Genomic DNA, 26197 nt, shown 5'->3' with positions numbered 1-26197 from the left:
AAGCTGTAGTCAAGCAGAGTTAATGATTTTTAGCCAGTTTTAAATCACATACCCTCCTTTCCGACAGCACCCTGTCTCATGGTGAGTCTGATCTGTGCACTTACGTATTATTTTATTCACACACCAAGGTGAACACATGATCAGCTTCTCGGGAAAAGATGCCTTCAGTGGTTAGATTTTATATTCAAAAGAGAAATGCAACACTAATTCAGGGACCAGAGCCAGGGAGGACATTGAGCTGGATGTGGTCACTTCTGCCCCACTTCCCACTATGCAAACACTCCAGCTCTCCAGATCCTCAAGCGTGAGAGTGGATGCTTTAAATGCCAGCACATTTGTGATCAGCTGATCATGCGATAAAGCCCAATTAGGGAGAGAACGCTAAATTCTCCGAGGAAATCTTTAAGAAGATGCTTTAATGGAGGGCAAGGTATAACTGACCTCAAGACCAGCACGCTACTAAAAGCAGAAGCAGCAAATGGCAAAGTGAAAATGGTTTACACCTTGTGTACTAGTGGGAGGATGGATGGATGAGTGTTCAAAACAGTAACGAATGACAAGCAGACCTTCAGGGTGATGTTCCTTTAAGACAGTGACCTCACCTCTAATGTAAACTACCTATAGAGGTATGTAAACATTTTCACTGGCTGTAAAAATTTGTATTCAACAGATGTATCATCCCATAAAATAGCAAAAGAATAATGGAATGGAAATGTGCTTGTGTCTCCTGTTAGCTTTGCAACCTGCACTTCAATCTTCTAGTGCCTGTCCAAAATAAAATAGGTTGGCAGTATATTTTCTTCCAGAAAACCAGCTACGTCATGTCAGCTGGTTGTGTCATAACTTAGGCTCATCTCTCAAAACAGTTAGCAGGGATTTTTAGTGTGAAATATTCCTATGTTGTATTTAAATCCTTTTATCTGGATGAGTTTTAAAATATTCTTTTATTTCTGTTTAAATAACTTTCAGAGTTCACCACAGTAGGTGTTACATCTCTCAAATATAGCTAATCAATTGTGGTTTGTTTTTTTTTTCTACTTGCTGTGGGTATTGAACCAGGGATTCCTATCAAAGCTAAGCTTGATGTCATCACTGGAGGTCAACCAAAGACCCAATCTCAGGTGTGTTACATGTGTTCCTTTAACGAACCTTAATGGCAAAGGAGCAACCACTCCTTCCCCACCTCCTGACCCCCCTAGAGTGTCAGTTAACCACAGATATTCACTACATGTGGAGTAGGTAAATAGCCAAAGGTGTGCACTAAGGTGGGGAAGGTCACTTGGAGCTTTTTGTTGAAAGAAGAGGGTGACCTGCATGTGATAAAGCCCAATGCTAACCACACATTTTACACTACAGAGAGTAAATAACCCTGTCCCAACTCACTTTTGTCGCTGCCCATCAAAAATCAGTTGCACTGAAACTACACCTTAAGTTTTTAGGCAGGAAATTGCAACAAATTCCCATAAAGGAAACTGTTCTTTTTTTTTTTTTTTTCCCATCTAGGAAAAACATACTTTAAGCATACAAAACATAGCAGTTATTTTTTCCCTGAAGGCAGTACTTGCTGCATCATGTCCATTCCTAGTGCTGTCAATCATTATCCAGCCAGCATATTGTTCAGAAGGTGGAGCTGTCAGGCAGAAGGAATAAAAGGTTAAAAAAAAAAAGGAAAGCTTCTGCTTCTTGCTGATGCCAAGGGTAAGTGAGATTATGTCAAAGCTTTAAACAGAATCCCCTTTCCCTGCCCCACCCCCTGCTCCTATATAACATGTGCTGCCTTTAGCAACACCTGCATTTACCCAGCTGCTGGTGGGGTGTTCTTGCTCCTTGCTGTTGCTGATGGATGCTCTTGCCAGCAGCCCCCTGGGATGGCTCTACGTGGGTGTCACCACTCTTTTTGGGGTGACCATGCTCTTTGTGGCCAAGAGGAGCCCAATGGAGAAAAGGAACGTGCTGGTCTGGAGCCTCCTGCCCATGGCACTGGCGCTGCTGTGCGCGGCCACGCTGGGCGCTGCCGCGGGCCTGGGGGTGCTTTGTGCCATGAGCATCATCTCCGCTGTGTACCTGGGCGCCAGGACGATGCTGCCTGTGGGTGACAAAGCCGTGCTCATCACAGGTAAGCTGCTGCACGTGGGCTCCAGGAAGCAAAACCTGTTTTTTCTGTTTGTTTGTTTGTTTCCTCACAAGAAGGCTGGAAAACTTTGTCTTTGGGTTAGGTATATACAAAATGCATGCTTGTAAGGTGTTTTTTTTTTTTTTTTTTCATTTTATTTGCTTTGCTGGAGATGTTTATTCGAGGTAAATAAGTGTTCTGAAATTAAGTAGAGAACCATCTTAATAGATGCTGTTATCTTTTAGTGTCTCATTTAATCTTTACAAGTAGCTTTTTAGACATACTTGTGAAATTAACTGCTGCAAAAAGCATAAGAATACTTAGGGTGGTCTAATTTTTTAGGCGAGATGTTAATTCCTGGAAGCCCTTAGAACACTACGTTCATACATTACTTTTGTTTATGTGAAGTTACTGCACTGATTACAGATGTACAGTTATCTTTTGGTGTGTGCGTTTACACAGTGCACGTTACGTATATCATACATAGGTTTTAAGACGCTGGTTTGGTGCCATCTCTTTGAAATGATGTATGACATAATTCGGGAGTAATTTCCTTCACTAGCAGTGGAAGTTCAGAACTAATGAATTCACTCTCTATTAACACTCCGATCTACTCAGACCCCACTTTTAGTTTGCAGGGATTGCATTTTTGTAGTTTTATGGCTTTTCTCTTGTTTCTTCTAAAACTTTTGAATGTTGTTTACTTGTGCTAATCAAACCTTTAAACTGGAGTGCCTGCCAACTTCTTGCACTGTTAACTTGCTCTTTTTTGTTTTATTTCCTATGTTTCCCCTCTGGAAAGCTGAATTAAGTTGCTTTGGTTTATATAGCTATTTCTTGCAGAATTTAATTTCATTTTATAGGGACACCTGGAAATAATTTAGGTTTGCCTAGCAAGCATTCATATAGGGATTAAATACAAAAGTTAAAAGAGGAGAAGAACAGCAAGTTCTCCCCTTGCGGTTTCTCTGCTAGCTGGGTTTCTCCTGCAGATGTAGCAGATGAAGATGGGTATTTGGGGGGAACAGGCAGCACCCCTTTTCCAGCCCTGCAAATGCTGGGGTTGTGCTTGCGCTTTGGCATGTTCTTAATTTGTTATACTGCAGTTCTTCAGGAAAGAGTGCTCTTACCTGCTCTAGAGAACTTGAATTAGAGCAATACAGGGGAGTGAAGAGCATTTGGGTATATTTCAGCAAGCGAATGTGCTTTCTTTGTACCTGGGCTGCAACTGTCCTGAAGAAATGCAAGTCTGGATGCCTCTGACAGGTGACACGTCTGCAGAGGCTCTTCTTGGTCTTTACTTGAATCCAGACTGATATGCAAGCAATCAATCAAACCCTTCATCAACTGAAAGTTTTACTCAATACATTTCTTGGTGAAATTGCGCTGACTGTAGTATTCCTCCCTTTACCTTAGGATGTGTGTCTGTGTGCGGGTGCAAGGTGCCTATAAATCAAATTTGGTGTCATTTTCTCCAATTTACACAAGACCTGAGGCAGGCACTTAATAGGAAACAGTGATTTATTTTCTCCCCCCCCGCCCTTTCAGCCCTGCAGGGTTCAGGAATGCTGCTGTGCATCTGCCATGCATCACTCATGAGGTGGCTGGTTTGGCCAGAGGATGGAATCATCTCTGTGCTTCTTTCCCTGGCTTTTGTCAGATATTGTTCTGATCCTCCTTCAATGTCCCTTGTACAAATGCTATTGTGCATTATTTATTTAAGCTGGCAGTTTGTCGGAATACCACAATAAGGGAAAACTGTGCCCAGTTGTCAAAATGTTTTTTCACGTGAATAACTCCGGGCAGTCTTGAAGGTGGTAGTGAAACATTTCTGTTGATCCTCTTGCTGGGATTGAGTGCTTCACTGTTCTGAAACAAGCTCCTGGATGTATGAACATTTATAGTTCGGTAGACCCAATAGCCAGATTTCCTAAAAATTAAATTACCATGAAGATCTGAAGTAGCAGAAATTATAGAATTCTTGCCCTGATTATTCTATGTGCAGTAGGATGAATTTCTCAGCTTAGTCTTTTCATTCCTGATGTGTGACTTGGCATTTCTGATGCTCAGTGTGAGTTGATGATAAATTCTCAGAAGCTCCAGTCAGTAGTGACTGCCTTTCTCATAATAAATCTTCTAATCATTCACAAATTGTCATCTTTGACATAGAAGCAAGAGAGGGGGGAATTCCCTATTTTTTTCCCCCAAAGAAACATACTACTGTTTTACTTTCATGAGTTGAAGGGTAAAGTTTCTCTGGACTTCAGTAATAGATCTGAAACTCAAATCAGACTTGTTTTTATCAAAAACTGGGGACAAACCCAGCGGCAGGAACAGACAAACACTGTTTATTTGCATCTTGGGTTACTACACACATTCCTAGTTGTTGAGTGCTCTGCCCCTTCCCAAGCTAAAAGCTGCGTTGTAAAACTTAAGTAATATGCAGCTCTGTGGCCATGTACTTGGCTGGGAAGGATTAAAGGGAAGGATTTGATCAAGAAATAGGGTTTTTCACTAAAAGTGAAAGAAAGATGCATCAACCCCAAACCCCGAAATCTGTCAAGTCTTTGGGATATTTGCAGACCTCTTCATGTTTCTTCAGGGAATTCCAGTAGCTCAGGTTTGTTCTTCTCTTTCAGGTCAGGGCTGTGAGAATTTTAAATGTGATCTATGTGATGCTGTGGTGCATCTTCAGCAAACTGCAGACTTCAAAAATGCCCAAACACTTTTTTTAAAAGGATTAAGCAGGGCAGATCTGAACCTTTCTTCCTACTCTAATATATACTTCAGTGACTTTATTTTTGGTTACATTTGTATATATTTCCATGTGTGCTTTTTTTTTTTTTTTTTTTTTAAATGATGGTTTAGAACAGACCCACTTTTCAAGTCTCTTTTTGATGCTTTCAGGAAGCGACACTGGGTTTGGACATGCACTGGCTAAATACCTGGATAACTTAGGTTTTGTTGTGTTTGCTGGAGTTTTGAATAAGGATGGACCTGGAGCTGAGGAACTGCGACGAACCTGTTCTCAGAGACTCTCTCTCCTGCAACTGGACATAACCAATGCCACCCAAGTCAAGGAAGCCTATCTAAAAGTCTCAGAGAAGGTGCAAAATACAGGTACAGCTTTTTTCCTTTGTAAGAGGATACACTAGTACTCCTGTTATAAGGTGAATCTCTTAACTGTTGGCTGCATCATGACTTATGTGTGTAGGTCACTTCCATGCCACAGTCAGTGTGCAACCAGGGTGTTTACATTGACTTCTGCTTTCTGGGACACACGAGAAATGGTGATGACTGTTCATGGAATCGGTACCATGTATCTGTAGAATCCCAGAATAGTTTGGGTTGGAAGTGACCTTCAAAGCTCATCTAGTCCAACCCCCTGTAATAAGCAGGGACATCTTCACCAGCTCAGGTTGCTCAGAGCCCCGTCCAGCCTGTTCTGGGCTGTCTCCAGCGATGGGGCATCCACCACCTCTCTGGACAACCTGGGACAGTGTTTCACCACCTTCATTATAAAATTTTTCCCTCATGTCCAGCCTCTGAATCTCCCCTCCTTTAGTTTAAAACCATCACCCTTTTTCCTATCACAACAGGCCCTGCTGAAAAGTCTGTCACCATCTTTCTTATTGGCCTCTTTTAAGCATGGAAAGGCCAGAATAAAGTCTCCCCAGAGCCTTCTCTTCTCCAGGCTAAACACCTCACCTCAGCCTGTCCTCATAAGAGCTGCAGATAATCTCCGTGTTGGTCTGAAGGCACCATCCAGCTCACCAGTTTAATCTTTATGGAATTGTTTTCCTGCTGTGTGGCAGCCTTGTTCTTTCTCCTCTTTCCAGGACTCTGGGGAGTGGTGAACAATGCGGGGGTCCTGGGTTTGCCGGCCGATGGTGAGCTGCTGCCCATGAGCATGTACAGGCAGTGCATGGAGGTGAACTTCTTCGGGGCTGTGGAGGTGTCCAAGACCTTCTTACCATTACTTCGGAAGTCCCAGGGGAGGCTGGTTAACATATGCAGCATGGCAGGTGAGCTGAACTAAATCACCAAACAAATTTCTGGTGAAACAGAAAAAGCAACCAACTTTCTTGGCAAAAATGCTGAGGAAGATGTCAGTCAGTCTTGCGTCTCAATACATCTATATCTATAAGTGCAGTTTTTTCTTTGGGGGGACTAGTTCCATGAAATAGCCCTTAAAGAAGAGTTTAATATGTCTAAAATATGCTGTTATATAAAATACAGTAAAATTCAGCTCTCGTGTTGTAGATGCTATGAGTGATAGCTTTGTGAGCTTCCAGAAAGACGGGTGGTAAATAACACGTTTCTATAGCATGTTCCACCATAAGTCTGTGGACACCTCAGTTGGTGTGTCATTGAACCACACTGTGGAGATGCCCCAAAGCTGTCTGCCTCTTGCAGAGACAGGCTCTACTCCATCTGGGCTGGTTACACCTAAACTTTCAACTTATTTATTTTTAATACTTTGGGTTAAAATCAGAGCATAAATATCTTTCAGGTAACTTCATGAAATTTGCCATTTTTAATAGTTTGTTATAGAAGTTAGTTACTCCACCTCCCAGCCTTGTAGGGCTCAAGTACTACAGTTAGAGTGAGAAAGCACAATGAGAAAACACCTGCTGAAGTGAAGTGTTTAATTCTTCAAGAGCAGAAGCCAGTTTTATTTTTTGCTTCATCCTACAGCTCTTTCCAGAGTGCACATTGTGAGAATATGGTCTGCTAATAACCTGGGACCTAAGAAGTGTGTGTTTATACTTCTTTTAAAACATTTTGGGTATCTTCTTAAAAATACTTGATCCTAATTTATTAGCAAAGTGGTATTATTTTCATGAATAAAATATTTTTTTAGAAGTTATTAACGTCAGTTTTGTCCCATAAATTGGATCCTGTGGTTACTATATATATAATGTGCTTTTATAACATGACCTTCTATTCTAGGAGGACAGCTGAGATACTAAGATGTAAGAACTGAAGTAATACAGTATCTGGTAGCCAGCAGCTGAGGAGCAAGAATGCTCCTTTGAAAATGAGACCTGCTAAAAGCAGGATGTCATGATGCTGGAAAGTATTTTGGTTTAAGGATTTGGTTTAAGGATTTACCGTGTTGTCTGCTTCCCCGATTTTCGTTCACCCTGTCTGCTTGGACCCTTGCAGTTGTTGTCTATCCAATCCTGCTGTATTTTTGGGGTGTCTTGTGAAGGTGTTACCTTGTGTTTGTGGCTGATGTCGAGGACATCAGAGCCTAGCTCTGATGCTGTCCTCTTCTGTTGTCTTTTTATAATCCCCAGTATGGTTTGTGGTTTGTTGCTGACACTTAAAGAAATTGGGACTGAATTATCAGGTGGACTTTTCTGGTGCTGCTCTGCCCGCCAGCCCTTGCAAGCACAGGGACAGAGGACAAACCTCTGTTTTCTCTGAGCACCCAGGTGAAATTTGCACTTTTGTTGATTTGAGGCAGATGTCTTAATTCTCGGCATGAATCCCCGGGCTGCCTCACAGGGATAAATGGAGAGCTTCCCTGTGCTGAGTAATCTGCCCTTACAGGAGTCGATAATAACCCTGCTTAAACTATGGCTGCTTGCACAGATGTTCCTGCACATGGGCTGCTTTGGGTAAATAGCTTCCTTCCTCAGGGTCTGAGGGTCCTTTGGTCAAACATTAGCAGAAAAGTTAGCAAGGTCTCATTGTGCTAGGTCTATTCTGGTCTGTAGAGCTGATTTAGCTGGGCACGAGGTTAGCCTGACCTCAGAGGGAAAAAGTATGTGATTCAATTGGCTCAAACCAATTGAAACTCAAACTTTAATAGATGCATACAGAAGAATAATTAACATATAATTGGCCTGATTTCTTCAAAGGAATGACTGTGTGTGACACTCCTGTGATACCTTGGTTGTTGCAGTACAAAACCCAATAAACGGCACCAGTGGCTTACCTGAAAATTCCCCTCTATCGAGGTATTTTCTTTTGAAAGATTCAAATACAGTGAGATAAATGCATAATGTCTGAAACTGAGGCTGCACCAGATGATGTGCCCAACTGCCCGTGCAGGCAGGAGGAGGACCGAGGTGCCCCAAGGAGAAGGGTTTCCCACTCTGTCCCCCTCCCGCTGTGCCAACAGCCCGTGGTGGCTGTGACGACCCTAAATGAGATTCTCTGTGTGGTGATAATGCCGACCTTGTGACAGAACTGGAGGGCTGAACAGAAAGGGGAGAGCCTCAAATCATCCTAGGATTTTTCTAAAGCTGAAGCAGTGACAGTCTGCCAGTTTATAGAACAGAGGAAGTCTCCATATTTGGAAGAAATTTCTTCTTTTTCTGGAAGTTTTAGTTTCATTAAAGTATGGATTTATTTTAAATTCACCTAAAATACTGCCTTTATTCTATCTTTTCCATCTGAACAAACGCTGCTGGGGCTGGAGAAGATGGGATTTAACTATAGCCAGGGGATCTGCTTAAATGATGGGTCTCAGGGAATCCTGTCACCCTGGGGGCACAATTCCAGCTTTGGTTTGTCCACAGAGGTTCCCCCCTTCCTGCACTGTTGCCTCTGGTCTTTCTGAGACTAGCTGGCAAGAACTGGAAGATAAGTTTGCTTTATAAAGCTAGAATTGCGAGCATACACCCTGTTTTAACTGTGGTTTATAGCAGAAGCTTGAAATTCGTGTTACAGTGACAACAAGAACAGTGGCTTTAAACTATTGCTTCACTATTTATATGAACTAAAACATTATCTGTGTTTCTGAAACCAAGTCATAATTTTCAATAGTTTTTACCCTTACATGCAATACAGTTTATTTTTTCTGCCATACCAGGTGTCTTTTCAGATGTTACTGAGCATAACTGCTATAAGCAACTTCTAATTTAAAACTTTCACACTTTTTTTAACCTCCAGAAAGAAATTATTCCCTCACTGACTTGTCTTTAACCTCAGTGAGAGCTGCATAATTTTGGTTGTACTATAATCTTCCTTCTAAATCACAAAAATAAAGGCTGGAAAGAGCGACCGTCAAGCTTTATCATGTTTATATTACTCCTGCAGGAGGCATTCCACTACCAAAGTATGCTGCGTATGGCGCGTCAAAAGCAGCTCTGTCCATGTTTTCTGGAGTAATGAGGCAAGAGCTTTCCAAATGGGGAGTTAAAGTTGCTGCAATTCATCCATCAGGCTTCCGAACAGGTTGGTATTTGACATTTCAGGTAGTTCTTTCTGCCTCGTCCCTGTAGTCCAGCATCCTCAAACTGAACCCTGAGTGTTTCTCAGCAGTCGGACTTCTTTTTTTCCCATTTTTTCATCTCTGTTATGGAAATTAAGATCCAGGCAATTGGTGCTTTCCCTTTGCTCCAGCTTTGTTGAAGTTAACAACAAAAAAATTCCTGTGGTTAGTTTGAGTGTTGTGGGTTGCTTGTCCTGTACGAGAGCTTCAGGACTTGCTGTCAGTCCTGCCTTTCTCAATATCAGAGCTCTCTTATTGAGCTGCTCAGTCTTGCGCTAAAGTATTTGCAGCAATACCTGTAATCCCATTTACTTTGCTGTTGATATTGCTCTGTGTTCTGGGCTTTCCTCTCCACTCCTTCCCTCTGATGTGCCTGTTCAGCCAGTCCTGGTGACTTTATGGAGACAATTTTTATGCTGATGAAAAGCAAAATGGTCTTTTTATTAAAATCCTGCTCCCCTGAATGCCTCCCCACCTGGGGAGGGTCCGTGGGGGACACTGGGCTCTGACAGTGCCCATGTGGTCAGTGGTACCTGCCCCAGGTTTGACCTTCAGGGCTTCACTTAGCTGTGGTCAGACTTCTGGATGAAAACTTCATGCATCAAAACAAGGCTGAATATCTGAGATTTAAATAAATATCCAAAGTTTTATCTTTATTTGCAGTGCTTAATTCATGATAGTTAGGCAATAAATGCATTGGAAAAGCCATTGCTTTCATTCTTACGTGATGCAGATGGGGGAAAAAATAGTGGTGTGGTTGGTATGCTTTGTGGTGTGGTTCCTTTGTTCAGGTTTTCTTTTTGGTTTTGTTTTTCTAAAAAGAAAAAACAAAATCTGGCCTAATATGAGCCTTGTCCTTTGTGAAACTAGTTATTGTAATACCAGTGTCACTTGTGAAAGAGGAGCTTAGCACTTGGCCAACCCAACTGAATCCTGCTCATCTTGGTTTGTCTGTCTCCCCTCAGTCATTCACATCTCTTGATAAGAACTGATTAGAGACACCCACAAAATGAATAAGGGTGGAATGGCAAGGAGTGGGGCGGGGAAAAAGATGATGTGGCTGTGAGAGCTTTTTAGGTAGAGCTGGTAACCAAGTGGTGTATAAACCCCATGCTTTTCATGTAACCTGTGTTTCATGCTTTCCCTTCTCTGCCAGGTAAAAGCCCTCGCAGCTCACCTGCTGTTTGGTCTGTTCTTCACTGACCCAGTTCAGAGCAACTGTGAATCGGGGGTGTGGTGGTGAACAACTCATTGACTGTTAATTATAGATTATTGGTTTTGTTGTTTTTAATTCATCCCAATACCACTTGCTATCCTGTGATGTTGCTACTGCAGGTATACTGGGTACCTCCGAACTGTGGGATAAGCAAGAAAAGGAGCTGCTGGAGAATCTCCCAGCAGACACAAGGCAAGACTATGGTGAGGACTATCTCCTGGGGCTGAAGAGCTACCTCCCGCAGCTGGTCCCGCACTGCAACACCGACCTCTCCCCCGTGCTGAGCGCCATCCTGCACGCCTTGCTGGCCAGGAGACCACACGGCTTGTACACCCCGGGTAGAGGGGCTTATATATTCCTCTTCATCTTCTGCTACTTTCCCCTCTGGTTCTATGACTTTTTCAGTAGCAGGATGCCGAGTACCGAGTCTGTCCCGAGAGCACTGAGAACGTGGGAAGCCGAGCGCAAGCATTTCTAAAGTGTCCACTGGTGTTTGTCTTACTTGATGAGGTAACTGGGGAAAAACCTCTATTTTAAGGCATTGCTATATATTGTACTGTCTTTGTTAAATTGCATTCACACTGCCTTGCAGACAGAGGTAGATCTTTGTGTTAAGAGTAATGTTCAGGAAAAGTGGTGGATAAACAGAAAGCTATACCCAGATGGGGCTTTTTTGGAGGAATTTCAGTGTTTTCCTGATGTCTCTGTATTCTGCCTTCTGTGTAAAGTATCTCATGAGGTTATATAGTTCATGTCTGCTTCGAAAGGCACCACCAGCATGCAGAGAGATGTCTAACCTGTTTTTTTTTTTTAAGACAGAGCAAAAAAATGCTTGAGCATCCACAACCTTCTTAAGCATTAGAAGTAGCTGCATATATTCCTATCACTTGAAATTTTAAAAATTTCTAATCCAAATCCTTCTCACAACAGTTTCAGCCCAATATGGATTTACTTTGTTTCTATTGCTGTTGGACCTGAGAAATGATTGACCTTTTTTCCCCCAGTTTTGTGAATATAGTTGCTGTGTTTATAATGTGTCCTTTTTGCTACACTAAGCAACATAAATTAATTGGGGGGAAAAAATGAACAAAGATCAAGACCTTCATAAAGAAGCAAACAATCTCCTTCCTACAGTATTATAAAAAGTAGTCATAAGTGTATCAGCTGCTAATTTGATATCAGCGCCTTGGTCATTTTGTACATTGCCTGTATATGCTTGTGCTTCTTTAATCATTAATAAATTCTGATTTCACTTCTGCTTGTTGTACAATTCCTTACTCTGTGCTCGATTTATGAAGAATGCACAATTTTTGCCCGTTTCTCCTGACACCTTCCTGTCTCTCCCTCTGCTTTGGGAGAGTTTGTGCTCTCTCTTCTAAGACCAGTCAGCCTTCAAGTTGGCTCTACTGGAGTCCAGTGTCTATCTTCTGATAGATCTTTGGTTGCTCTGCTTTCCTGAATTCATTCTAGGAGCAGCAGGTGCCCTCCCTGCTGCTGCTTGTCCCTCTGCCTAATACCATGGAACCCTCACCCACGCCAAGAGGTTGGGCAGCCCACCAGTATTTTCCTACTGCTTTTCCCTTTTTCCATTGCCCATCACATCATTGGGCTTTGAAAGGCTGGGATATTTTGAAAGCAGTCCTCATCCCCTGCGTTCCCTGGTTTGTCCATCTGTCCTGTGCCTTGCTTTGTGAAGATGCATTACTTTTCACGTGATAGAAAACGGGAAGTCATTATATTCTGGGCTTTAAATGTAGATGTACTTTTTTCCCCCCAGTCATTTCTGAACAAATTCTAGTATTCTGTCATAATCCTACTCATGTGATGTACTTTTGCAATCAGCTGAACAAAATCACAATTTAATTTACATCTGTAGTATTTTTTCCACCTCCTCCTGCATCTTTTACATCAATGCAACACTCCTGTAAATGCACAGAGGATGCTCAGCAGGTTTGATCCATGATTTTAAATTGTGCCCCAATGTGGAAATCCTCCTGTCCTGTAATTATTACTGCTCTTCTACTGAGACTCATCTCCCTGTGCATTTACATCAGTCCCACTGTTACAGACTTTTGTTTTACTTTGAGAAGGTGTGACCAAAAATGTTTTTAACTTGGGGAAAATCTGTGCCTCTTTCTATTTCACTGTCTTTCTCCTTTAGTTACTTCCCAAATTTATCTGTCAGCAAAAGTGCATAATAAAAATTATTATTTAGAAATGGAGTTGTGACTCTTTTTCTGTCTGATTTGACCCTTTGTGCTTTTGGCAATTGGTGCTACAGCCCTTCCCTTCCTATGCTGTGCTGAGTCCCACAGCAGGAGAGCACCAAGGGGAAGATGGTGGGGACCTTCTCTGGGGAAAAGGGACAAGATGGCAGTGGGTACCTTGTTTTCGGAAGGACATGATCCCAAATAGCTCAAAAATGGCTGCTGAACCAAAAGGAAAGGTGGGTGCAATGGGTTGCAGAGCTGGGTCTGTGCTGGGCAGCAATCTCTGAATTTTGGCTACATACAGGCTGAGAGAATTTACTGCCAGTCAGCCTATCTGCCTCTCCATCTTGGGCAGAGGTGATTGTTTTTCACTTTACACCTAATTTAGGTGTAACTTAGGTGGCCTGGAATGTTGCCTTTAGGTGCATTATGCAACCAAAGTTCCTCTTAGTAGACAGCTGTTTTGTGTAGCAATCTTCATAACAATCTTTAATTGCTGCTATGTTATTTGGCTATAAAATATAACTTTTTTTCCCCTCCCTTTCTCTTTTGTAATAGGAATATTATCTCTCACATTGCAGACGTATTAAAATAGGGATCTACATGGAAGACTTGATTTCATTTTATTTTATTTTACTTTTATTTCCCAGGAAATTTATGTTCTAAATATCTATTTTACATGTCTTTGTCTAACTACGAAGATGTTTCAGCAAGTCTCAAGTAATTGCGGCATTAAAAATGGTTATTGTTTTCTTTCTACAGGGATCTATCTTTGTGCTTTAAAGATAATTCTGTTGTAACACATTACAGAATTATGTGCCATTTAATGGGATATTGTATTAGAGGTAAATTTCTTTCTCTGATGACTTGCATTGCAAATAATCCCAACTGTGAGGGTGGGAGAAATGTGGAATAAATTGTGGGTGTTTGTGGCCAAACACACCCATGCTGATGTTAAAGCTGGTGCCAGCCAATGCTTTCAAGGACCAGTGTCTGGCTGTTATTTCTCCTTTGCTGACTAAAAAGACTGATCTACACAAAGCAATTTCAGGTGTAGGAAGAGAGGATGTTTAGTTCTAGCAGTGGAAAAAGATACATTAAAAAAAAACCCCCAAACTAACCACTGTGATTTGGGCCTATTTATGAAGACGAGTTTTCTAACAAAAAACATATGGCATGTGGAAGAGTATCTGACAAATTGAAGAAATCGGCTGTGACACTAAAAATGGGCTAATAAATAACATCCCTAAATGTCACTTAATGCCCCACAGTCACTAAGAGTGCATATATTAAAAACACACAAATGTAGAGTTTAAAAGGGGTCAGATGCTGCAGAAATAATGATTAAAGAGTAGATTTGATGCACAGCCCTCTGATCCAACATTCTCTGGAATGTAGATTGTGACAAAGGAGTAAATGCTGTCAAATGTTTTTTACCAAGCAAATCTGTGGCTGGTGTCCTGGGGCTCCCACTTCCTTACCCTGTGGTTGTTACTTTGGCTGACATCTGTTCTTCATGAGAACAATTGATTTTAGCATACGTAGCTTTGATGAGACAAAATGTGCATTATAAAGTCATTTGGCTTTGTAACTTTTTGTTTTGGATCCTTTTGCCATCTTTACAGGGGCCCCTGATGACAATCATATCTAATGCATGTTTCTAGCATTGCAAGCCTGGGAAAGGAGGTAAAATATCAGGTGCTCTTGTGGTTTTATCATGGGCTGACCAGAGGTGATGGTTTTGGTAGCCACCTCCAAAGAACCATAATGGCTGATGCACTTACCTCCCACTCCAAAAGCACCAGAAACTTCTATACCAATAGACCACTATGGTCATGTACACACCCCTTGGTTGACAGACAGGGCCCCTGACCATTGAAATGCCTTGGTTGAGAGAAGTTTCTAGACCATTAGCATAAATGACCACAGCTGCATTGAGTTGGTTTTCCTTGGAGCAGCAGGTCTGCAGTTGAGGGTTCTCTTCCTTAGACTGGGATGTCATCTAAGAAAGTTTCCTTGAGGATTGAGACACCTTATTGGTAAGTGATTGTATCTTCTGAGTACACTTGAGAGTCTGAGTGGGAAGATGCACATTTTGAATCATCATTCTAGAGTCTTGGGATCCATTGAGTCGGCATTGCTTGTGTAGTGATTGTAACTCCCAACTAGTATCCAAATTTGTGTTTTATAATGTTTTTAAAGTACCAGATGATTCTGAATAGACCCCATTTCTGGTTGGTTCACAGCTAAACAGTTCTGGTTAGATTAAAGTTTGCTTGGAGTTTATGATTACCTAAATTGATAGTGAATTTTGTCTTGGATAAAACTGGTAGTGTAGGAGATGGAGTAGTTCTGAGTCACTAACAGAGAGTCATGTTGGGACAGGGATGAATCCTAAAACTGCTTTCAAGCCCTACAAGAGGCTGAGCAGACTCTCCTGCAGCAGGCTTTCTTATGGTGTCTGACTTAGTCATGTTTGTGCACAACTTTGTTGTTCAAGCCAAAGCCATCAATACAGCATCACATACAAACAGTAATTTATAAGTTCATTTTTCATTATTACAGGCTAAAAACAGGGAATGGAAGAACAAATAGTCACTCATCTGTGCACCAATCGTATTTACAGCATATTTGGGACAAATATGTGAGTTTGGTAATTTTTCCTAAAAGCCTGATTTTGAGATCCTTTCTGGGACAAAAAATGGCCTGGTTTAGCCTTTTTATGGCTGTGTTTTGGAAGTAAGCTGGCTTCCCAAAATGATACAACACGTAAGTGTATTGTGCATCATGGAGCCATCATATTTCTAGGAACACTTGAAGAAACTGCCTTTGAAATAAAATTCATGCAGGCTTCAAATTAAAGCATTCAAACAAAAGAGCTTGAACCTTGCAGGGAAATTTACAGGAGGGTTTTGTTTGGTTTTGTTTTGTTTAATTTCTTCGAAGTGTTAAAATACTTGATTGGAAAGTATTGCTGCTGCCAGGAAACACCCAGCACTGAGATGCCTGAGGTGCGATCGTTACAGCTGAAAATTGTTGGGTCATGTAGTGCTCCCGGGGATGTAGATGCCATCATAGGCAGTGTTTCAATAGCAAGTGCCTTCATCACCCAGGCTGAAGATTACAGCTGTTGCTGTTCAATTATAGAGGCATTGTGGCAACTTTGAGAGAGTGGGCTTTTACCATGGTAAGAGAGGTAATTGTAAAGCACGACCAAGTCATTAATCAAAAATCACTGACATCTCATGAAAGGAGGCAAGTTTTAAATCTCTTTAATAGGATAAATGAGTTTTAAGCATGTTGTATAGGTCACTGTAACCTAAGCTAATGAATCTGGCTTTAACAACCCATGTGAAAGTCATTAGGATCATATAAACAGCGTCCACAGGTTTAATGTCTGGAATATGTAGGTTAAACAATACAAGTTTATATGCCTATTCATCTTGTTGCCTTTGGCTTTGGAAAGAGCACTGAATGAGCTGGAGACTAATCCTGTGAGTTAAGAAGTTAGATCTTGCCAGCTCCCATGAATGAGAAAAGTGAGGATGGTTTAGGGGTCAAAGAATGACTCTCAAATCCTGGTGGAGCCAGTTCAGCCTTTGCTATTAGTCTGATCAATCAGGAGAGCTCTGTGAGCTGCAGAGTGTGTAGCACTTTCTACAGAGCCTTTCAGAAGTGACCTTTAAATTTGATTATATATGTAATAGTTCTTCCGAAAGTTTCATGTTCCAGCCATGTTTTCACCCAACACATCTGGATTGGGGACTTTCCTCTTCTGACATAAAAGGGCACATTTCAAATGCCAAAATAAGAGGTGGAAGATGAAGCAAAGATCAGGGGGTGTGAGAATGAAAGACCTAAAGAAAAAAAATGACAGCAATTGGTTTAAATGTCAGACAGTGAAGGAGGTGGAGGGAGGAAGGAAGGAAGCGTGGTTGTGCTCAGGAAATGAGTTGGAGCAAGTTCAGCTCCGTTGATGTGTCTCATGCTCATGTTGTGTTACCCACTGTCCTCCACACCTCCTCCACCAATCCCTTCAACACCTGGTGTTAAAAGTGCTATTTAAGAGACTGAACTGTGATAAAATTACCTACTCTGGAGGCGAAGCCCTACTTGTGTTACTTGTTTTTATGGTGTCCCATCACACAAAAGCCTGGGATGGGAGTGACCTGCTCTGACATGGGGGTTTGCACTGAGGATAGGGATGGATGCTTCAAGCTTGACTGGCTCTTGGTGGCTTTGGGTGGTAATGGGAGAAGCAGGTCTTCGTACTTCCACGTCCCTGGGAATGGGGAGATGTTAGTGGTGGGACAGTGCATGTCAGCCCTCCTTCACTAAGCCTGCACAAGTCTGGCAGTGTTTAATTCTTGGCTCTCTTACTTTGGGGGAAAGAATGTCACACTGTACTTCGTGTCATAATGGAGAAAAAAATGTATTGCCCTTTAGCCATAGCAATTTCCATAGCGGCAATCAGAGTAGGTGGTGTTGTCTGTCTGTGGTTTCCTGGGGGCATGCGCTGTCAGCAATAGTGCTGACACCAATCCAGCAGCATATGTGGAAATCTTTGGTGCGTGTATGACAGAGTGAACAAAGCAAACAAGAGGAAGATGTACTTCTGAGAACGGCCTGGGGGTGATTTATTCCCCTGCTCTCTGGGCGCATCCTACCTTTTCAGAAAAAGGGTTAGAAATCACTGTTATGACTTCTGCATATCTCAGAAAGCATCTTAATACCTTGAATTTCTCAAACAATCTCAGTTCGCTGCCTGAAGGACAAAATCCTAAAGGGCTAATTTAGTTAAAAAGGATAAATGGGGGAAAACAGAGCAAACATGATACAGCTATTGTGTTTTAGTGTATATACAGCAATGTAATCATGTTGTATGCTTGGCAGAGATGAATTAAGGAAATAAGAGGCTTAAAAATTTAGCATTTTTGAAAATGTTCCATCATGAAGAATTGTGTTAAAAGTTCACGTTGGGACTTGGCTGCTTCATAGTCTCATTTCAATTACATGTTCATGCAATAATATAGTGGGTTTTATATCCTTTCACCCAAAATGTTGCCACTATGATCATAAATGTGTGTTGCCTTAGATGTTAGTGGGAAGCACTGTTGTTAAAAAAGACACAAAAGCATCCCCCAAAGGCACCCACTCAGCAGCAGTGACATGAAAACATGGCTTTGGGCCATGCCATTGCTCCCTCTGCGTTTTTCAAGTTTTCTCAAAGATGGGCAAAGGCTAATAGTGTAATAAAATAAGAATAGATGTTAAAAATGAGAAGATAAATGATTCTGCTCAGCCTACTGGTTTAACATATGGCGTGGAGAAGCAAACGGGACGTGGTGACGGACCCACGTGTGCTGTAATGGATGGCTGTGTCCGAGGGGCAGCCCAGCTGAATTTCAGTGTCAGGGAAACGTGCTGAGCGTGAACCAGGACAACGTGATGGATGTACCACGTACCAGGTAGAGCTCAGAGCTAAAATCCAGCAAACTGGCTCTGTGTAGGGGAGGTGTAGGAGCTCCTGTTTGGGGAGGGGTTGTGTCCTGGCTCGGTGCAGCGGCAGGGAGTGCTGCATCGAGGGGCAGGGGGCTGCCTGGAGTAGATTTTGGGGTTTTTTTTGGTTTGAAATCTCTTGAAAGCATTGCTAAGCATCAGAGATTTCCTCCCTGAGGAAGGGAGGAAATGTGGGCTTTCACCCTAAAGTTATCTGAGAGTATTTAATTGCAATATGCTGTGTCTGCACTCTGCTGTCTTTCAGGGGATTGATGACTTAAGAGGTGAGTCCTTCTATGAAGAAAAGATTACGGGGTGTTTCCTCACTGTGTGAGCTGAGGGGCAGCTCTCATGACCATTGCGTATCTTACTGCAATAAAAATATCCAGTGCCTGCACAAAATATTGAGTCCCAACCAATTTGAGGGAATTGGCTTAGAAGTGCCAGATGACTCTGGAAGAGTTAGTCTTTCATATGAACATTTGCACAACCTCCTGATATCCTCTGAAAGTAGGTCTTGCTTTTGGTTTTCTCTTTTTACTCCATGGTGCTTGATCAACTCAAGAGGACCCTGTTCTGGCAGTGTGTGTTTCTAGGTAAGGAGGGAAAACGGGGCTGATGAAATAGGGTTTGCCTGTGGTTGCCATTCTATTGAGGTCTGAAGGTCTTACATTCCTGGGGTTGTGGATGCCAGTGTGGAAACTGATTCTTCATCTGGGCTGGTCTTGAGAAGTCCTTGGTCCTTCACTATTTGCTGTGCAGCAGTGCATCTGGTAGAAGTAGTATTCCTATTGCTGACATGGACAGCCAGGGTAAGATTGATCCTGGCTCTTCTATGGTTTATGGCAGCTGTGACATACGTGGCAAGGTCCTACCTGACCATGTGATATACCTACCCAAGCCTTTTTCTTTCCAGAGTGACATTTGCTTAACCAGGGCAATACTTGCATATCAGAGCTATGTTACAGGTGCCTCCATCTGACAGCTCCTGAGTATTTATCTCTAGGAGCAGAGGTATGGGGAGTGAAATGTTTGTTGCCCTGTGAGGAATGGGCAGGTAGATTACGTCCGTCAGTCTGTTATGGGCATGTGTGCAGCTTGGCAGGAATGCTGCCTGAGCACCAGCAGCGCCCGTGGGGTCCCTGGGCATCCACACCAGGGTGGCCGAGAGCAGCATCCCAGGAGATACAGCAAATAGCTTCCACAGAGAAATGACAGCTCTTCAGGCTAGGTTTCTTTTACCTTTTGAAGTCCTGTTGTAAACTGGGTTGTTCATGGCTTTTAATGGAAGTTTCTACATGGTGTAGTAATTAAGTTTTCAATACTGAAGCATTTGAGTCAAGTGTCTTAATTTTTACACTAATGAACTGGGATTCCCCATGGGTTGTAACACAAGCTGTTTCAGCATCACAGAAATTTCTCCGTGCCAAGTATCGCTGGTACCTTTGGAGAAGCTGTAGTGACAGTAGTTTGTTTCTTCTGTGACCGCTCCATGCCACTGAGCTGTTTGCTCTCCGCTTTTGTCACGGGTGACTTTGACAATCCAGTTCCCTTTAGGCAGCAGAGCAGGTTACTGATTTTTACCATGAGCAGCTTTCTATCCACCTCCAACCTAAACCTCCTCTTCCTCCCCAATCTGATCTATTCAGAGACTGCAGTGTGACTTGGGACCAGTGGTAAAGGGAAAAGTAGACATTGCTGGGGCACAACCCATTTCTTGTGTGCATTATATGGAGGAATGTTGCTTGCACCTCAGTCCTGGTGCTCACGGGGACCTGGGGGTCAGACCTTGCTGGCCAACACTCATTAGTAAAAATCCCCCTTCAGACAGCAAAACTTGCTGCTGCCTGCTTGACTGTGACCACTCAGATAACTGTGTTTAGACAGCAATCAGAGCCAGCATATTAACTAGACATTTTACTATGTTTTGCTAAGTATTTACAGCATATTTACACGTGAATTTTAGCAACAAATCTTCTCACAGAGAGGCTTTGGGCTGTGAGAAAAGATGCAACATACTGAAAAAAAAAATCCTCAGAACTCCTAAAAGTCACACTGGTTTTACCCAAATTAAGCATCTGTGGTTAAGCTATGGTCTCTTAAATAACCTAACAATTTTAAGTTTTAACAGAGGAGACAAGCAGGCGATTTAGCTATTATTTCTATCATAGTGGTAGATGAAGAGAAAAATGAGACCGGAATTCAGTGGAGGTAACCACTTGGAGAATATGCAGAAATCAGGGATTCTCATGGCTGAGCTGCATCTGGGGAGACTGGTATTTTGGGGATGCATCACCTTGATGTGAACTCCCAAGAGGGTTATGAAATGGTTCCTGTTTCCAAATGATGGTGATGAAAATGATGAGAAACAAGAGAACGTGTCCTGGTGTGTTGCGAGGACCCTGCAGGCGGGAGCTAATGGGGCATCCCCAGCGCCAAGCGTGTTAAATTGAGTTACCTGCAGGGCATCTCCCATCAAAGCCTTCAACACCACCTTGGCCTGAGGAGCATGACCCACATGGGCAGGGTGGTACCAAAGGGTTAACTGGTAATACTAAACTGCATCCGGCCCCCACACCAGACTAGTTCTTACTGGTGCAGTAATCTTACAGTTCTAGAAAGCAGAAGAAGGCCTCTGACTTGGCAGCTTTGAGGTCATGCATATCCTAGAAAGATTTTGTTGTTTTCATAAAAACAGCATCATTGCCATAATTTGCAATTTTTAGAACTGGACATGTGTCCAGTTGCTGGTAGTTGCAGACCTGCAGCAGGTAATTCTCAATGAGAAAGTCTGGACTTCTTTTTCTTTTTTAGAAAGATCATGTTTGTGCACTCCATGAATGTAAACCTAGTGATAAAACCAGCAGGAGCCAATCTGAATGAACCATGGAGGTGGTTTGCAGTCAGGTGTGTAGTACATCCTGTCCCAGCTTAAAGCCTTAATTAGTCTGAACAGAAATTAACTCTGCAAATTTTCTTTCTGGGCTAAGGAAAGAGAGAATTGCCAACCATTCAACCTCCTTGCTGTCACACAACCTCCCTCCTTTAGCTAAACTTACTGAGCTGAGGCAACCAATATTGTCATCCTGGGTAAATACTTGCTGCCAGAAATACTTAGAATGGGATTCACGTGTGTTTTGATTAAAATCTGGATCCTTGTAAACAACAAAAGCCAAAGGGAAAGAAAAGTACACAGGGCTTGAATTTGCAAATGAAATCATATTTTATGCGCAATTCGGAAGAAATTGTGACATTTTCCCAGCCACAAGAACCACTGCAGTTCATGTGCATGCAGCTGGCTGGCCAGGGTCTTGTCAGGGCTCCTTGTCTGTTTATTTCAAACAAAACACATTTTAAGGGGAGGAAGCCAAGCCCCAACACCACCATCATCTTTTCTTGCGGTCATCTAATATTCACCTGACAAGTACCGAAGGTTTGAAGCCCATAAACCTCTGGGCAGGACTTAACTCTTTGTTCATAACATCTGAATAGATAGCATGGGTATGGATTAAATAACACCACAACAAAACATGAAGAAATGAAAAAAACTGTATCACGTTACTGACACTAAGCTTAAACTGGAGACACCTGTCTACTTCTCAGCTAATCTCTTCCAGACAGTGGGCTCTTGGTTTCTTTCTTTGGGCCCGTAATAACCCTCAGGCTGTATGGTGGTCCCCATCACACAGCATTAATTAAAGTGCATCTCTCTCTCTGGAGCCCTTACACCCCTTTTCTAAGTCCATCTAGGCAGATTAAAATTTTTTATCTTGCAGCTGCTTCTGCTTCTTTATCTAGGTGACTGCTCGGTTGTGCCTCCTAATTAGATGCCTAACTTCAATTCTTTCAAATATTTTCCAGATCTTATCCAGAAATACAATTTTTATCAGTTCTGTAGAGATTTAGAGAAATATGAATGTCAGACTCTTAATATTCCATGATTTCGCATCAGCTGCCACAGAGGGCTTGTCCAGCAATGGAGTTTATGCAGCCAGAAGGCCAAGTTGTTCTGCAGTTAAGCAGGAGATGCTCTAGCTGTGTTGCAATGTGCCATCTGTCATGAAAATACAGCTGAAAAGGCAGAAAAGGTGTAATTTACAGCATGATCGCATCCTTGCAGTGCCTGGTATCCTCTTCATCCTGTAGAAACAGCACTCAGCTTCAACGAGTTAAAATTATGGTTAGCCAAAAGTGATGGATGCCTGTGATGGTGGCCATATGGTGGTCAGCCATGGATAGTTGGCCATGTGAGTGGTAATGGATCATATGGGCTCTTCCTGAAGTTACTGCCCCAGATAACAGCAGGAGAGGCTGAGCCTTCCTGTGTCTGGATGTACATGAACCTGTTGTGTATTAACAGGCAGGGTGTGAAGGGAAAGGAGAGCTGAACAGAGCACCGAGGTCATCGTATCAGAGGCAGTGATTCCTGCAGAGCCAGCCTAGCCATTAGTGCATGGAAGTGTCTTGGACCTCAGTGCAAAGTAATCTTTGTTTTGTGTCATACAGAGACCCTCAGCTGGATCAGCAGAGTGAATTAGGGATAAACTTTGGGTGCCAATAGACACCGCTGAAACACCCACTTAGAAAAACTAGAAATAGGAAAGCTCCTACAAGTCCTGTTAGAGCCAATCTACAGCTCCTGTCCTGGCTGTGAGATTCAGAAAAGTAAACAGCAGCTCCAGTGTTTCCCCTGCAAGGTGCTGAGAGTGGGATGTATTTTGTTTCTTAGTCTTTGAATCCCAGGCAGCTGAAGGGATGATCTGACCATGCCACAGGCATCGGGGCTTTATGGTGTGCACTGTGTGCACTGGGGCACACCAGGCTCTTTCTACCTGATCTTCCAAAGTACTCTTCTAATTAAATTTAAGATCCAGTTAATTTAAATGTCTGTGCATGCCAACATTTTGAAATACATTAATGTGACTTGGGAACCTGCCCACAAGTCCCAAGGGGTGCTGATCTGCATCATGAGACACGTGGCTGCTGCTAAATGTTTGGCTGTACGAGCTGTACCTGAGCTAACATTATACATGCGCCATGTGAGCTGGGACTGGCTGCACTTCTTCCAAGTCCTGTGCTAATGTCTCTACCACCAGACTGTTCTCACCTCCAGAATCGGAATAACTGTTCTTTTAGCAGTTGGGCTTTCCCTGCATTTTCAAGCCTGAAGCCAGAAGAAAGCTTGGATAATGCACTCAATTTAAATGGACTCATTCAGTTAAAAAAGACTCTGCTAATTCCTGCTGTTTTCCAAGCTGCTAAAAAAATTAAAACTACAATAATTTTTCCTGTTGTAGGCAAGTAAAATGGCACAATTAATTGCTTTTTATATTTCTTTAACCTCTTCTGTCTTGCAAAATTGCAAGAAGGTTTAAAAGTAGATGAAAGGACGTGAAGGAGAATAATTAATAAGAGGTAAGATTTGCCTCTGAACACATTTACTGTTTTAGTGGAACGTATCAGATGTCTCCATCTTGGAACACATGTACCACTTTCTTTTTGTTTTTCCTGGATGTGTAGAAAGGGAGGGCCACTTGGAAAAGACCAGGTAAGACAACAAAGTTATTCTCAGCTGTTCAGTTCATTCTACTCAGGGCTGTTGCAGCTTTTGCCGTCTGAGAATTGGATTTGCCATCCTGGGAAGGCATGAGAAGTTCCTCGTGCTCCTGCAAACCATGATGTGAGCTCCAGGAACTGAGATGGCACCTTCTCAAAGGAGCACGTGTGCCATCCCCATCCCTTTGATGAGATGTTCTCCAGATGAATAGCACTGCCTGCTTTTGGCCATGTGGGCTGCAGCAGAAAGCAGCTGGAGAGCAGGGCTGTAACCTGTTTGTTCGCTGTCTTTCTTACCCCCAACTGTACAGTTTGTATAAAATGCAAACAATCCTACCTGAGGACTGGGGCGCTTACGGGAATGAGCCAACCTTGTACAGGTGCATTTTGCTGCGGGGCTGGGGGTCCCTGCAAGGTAGGGGAGATGCTGACAGTCTTTGGGGCTGGATTTGTACAAGAGCACGTTTAGCCAAATGTCTCTATAGTACATTCTAGTGCTGCATTTGTACCAGACACAAATGAGTCACTTAAATTCTGTCGCTTTTTAAAATTTTCTGTAAATCCATAGGTGCTTAAGCTTGCTACAGATCACTAAATAGTGTAACATGTCCCACCGGCAATGGCATTCATCATTTCTGTTTTGTTGAGCCAAATGATTTGTGTGTGACTAAAACATGTTCATCGCCCCTGATGTGAATATGTTGAGAGATGAAGCCTGTTTGTCTGTACAGTGCATCCCAAGCTGCCCCACATCCCCCCAGCTCTTGTCCTGGGGCAGTACCCATGTTTTGTACAAGCCAGCTCCAGCCCTGATCTGCAGGGAAAAGGAAAACATTGCTCTGCCTGGCCATGGCTGCTCCAGTGCATTTGTCTATAGGATGTAGCTGGAAATTGGATGATACACTTTAATTATTCAGCTAATTGGGAGGTTAGTTAATTTTTGTGTCAAGCCGTGCAAGCTAGTCAATGAGTTTTGAATTATCTAAGCCCAATACCAGTCTGACATGCCTCTGATAGTCTTTTCCTTTTTGTTTTTCCTCCACACCGTCAGAGAGGTTAACATTATTTATTCTTTCCAGAAAGAAAAAACAACATGAAGTGTTCTAAAAGCTGTGACCTGAAGGCTTTCATTGCATTGTTCAGTCAAGGGCAAGGCTTGTATTTAGAATCGTGGAGAGGTAGATGACAACGTGGATCAACATTATAAAAATTATCGAGCTGAAGAAAAAACCCAAACAAAACAACAAAAAGCCCACCAAAACCCAGGAGACCAAATATTTGCTTGTAAATGCAGTGAAATATGTATAAGGAGATGGTTGTGTTCAGAGCTGTAAAGACCAAATTACCTTCCCAGCAAAAGGGCTGCTAAGTGAGGTTTCCATCCCACCAGCAGCTGCTTCTTGCTGACGTCAGTGGCTTTTCTGTGAAATAATGGCGCAATTACGCCTTGTTGACCTCAGGACTGTTTGTAGGGAACAAGAGGAGAAGCAGGAGTAGGTCAGGGCGCACCGGCACAGTGGCAGAGCATCACTCACCGGCGGGAGCTCCAGGGTGTCTTTCAGACAGAAAACCTGAATTATATTTTTATTTTTTTTCCTTGCAAATTACATCCCTGGCTGCTCTGACTCTGCCTGTCAAAACATGCTCAGTCCCCTGCAGAATGTGTGTGTAGGTCCTGAGGCTGGGCTGGGCTGGTGGAGGTGGTGGTTGTCCCCTTGCGGTGGTTGTACCCTCGCGGTGCTGTGGAGCCAGGAGCTGCTGGATCCAGATCTCCCCTTCCCGGCCGCGATGCAGCAGCGCAGATGGGCTGAGCTGCAGAAGGTACCAGAGCACTTCCCCAAGTTCTCTCTCCAGTGCCTTAGCTTCTGAGGCTAATGAAGCTTTGAGGGATAATGTGAATTGCTGCATAAATTGGTATCCTTTGCTAATTGCATCTGCATTTTGCTTTGATGAAAGCCCGGTATAAGGTGCCAAGAAAGCAATAACATACAACATCAATAGCTACTTTACAAAAAACAGGAGTTGATGTTTGATTAAATGTCCAATGATTCATGGAGCCACGAGTCAGTCAGCTCACCAGGAGGTGTTGTTTAAGGGCTCAGTGGAAGACTATTTCAAGATAGTAAAGGATCATCCCTTAAAACCAAACCAAACAAAGAATAATAAACCCCCAAACAAGAAAACCCCCCACAAACAACACAACACCCCCCCAACAAACAAAAACCAAACAAAACCAACAAAACCAAACCAAAACATAGTCAGAACATCTTTCAGGCTACTAAGATGAAGGTCACGTTGTTCTGCTTGCTGAGACAAGACTCATCACCACACACAAGTTGCTTCAATCCTCCCTAGCTGTTCCCCCTCCTTGACTG

The 26197-nt window shown here is 42.7% G+C and overlaps 1 protein-coding gene across 3 annotated transcripts; it reads left to right on the top strand.

Annotated features, from left to right (window-relative positions):
- Positions 1 to 1051: 1051 nt before the first annotated feature.
- HSD17B2 (hydroxysteroid 17-beta dehydrogenase 2) lies at positions 1052 to 11701 on the top strand (the record flags this gene model as incomplete). 3 transcript variants are annotated; one of them, XM_082062667.1, is made up of 7 exons in its annotated part: positions 1052 to 1121; positions 1504 to 1698; positions 1860 to 2116; positions 5021 to 5233; positions 5953 to 6138; positions 9167 to 9304; positions 10677 to 11701. In XM_082062667.1, 5 exons carry the CDS (start codon positions 1909 to 1911, stop codon positions 11033 to 11035), a joined length of 1104 nt encoding a protein of 367 aa, XP_081918793.1. In that variant the 3' UTR covers positions 11036 to 11701. The 3 variants fall into 3 exon arrangements, with proteins under 3 accessions (XP_081918793.1, XP_081918794.1, XP_081918792.1); XM_082062668.1 differs by lacking the exon at positions 1052 to 1121 and having other exon boundaries at positions 1391 to 1698; XM_082062666.1 differs by lacking the exons at positions 1052 to 1121; positions 1504 to 1698 and having other exon boundaries at positions 1840 to 2116.
- Between the last annotated feature and the right edge of the window lie 14496 nt (positions 11702 to 26197).

The sequence above is a fragment of the Streptopelia decaocto genome (genome assembly GCF_964273445.1).
Source record: "Streptopelia decaocto genome assembly, chromosome: 11".
NCBI lineage: Eukaryota > Metazoa > Chordata > Aves > Columbiformes > Columbidae > Streptopelia > Streptopelia decaocto.
This window is presented reverse-complemented; position numbering and strand designations above follow the sequence as displayed.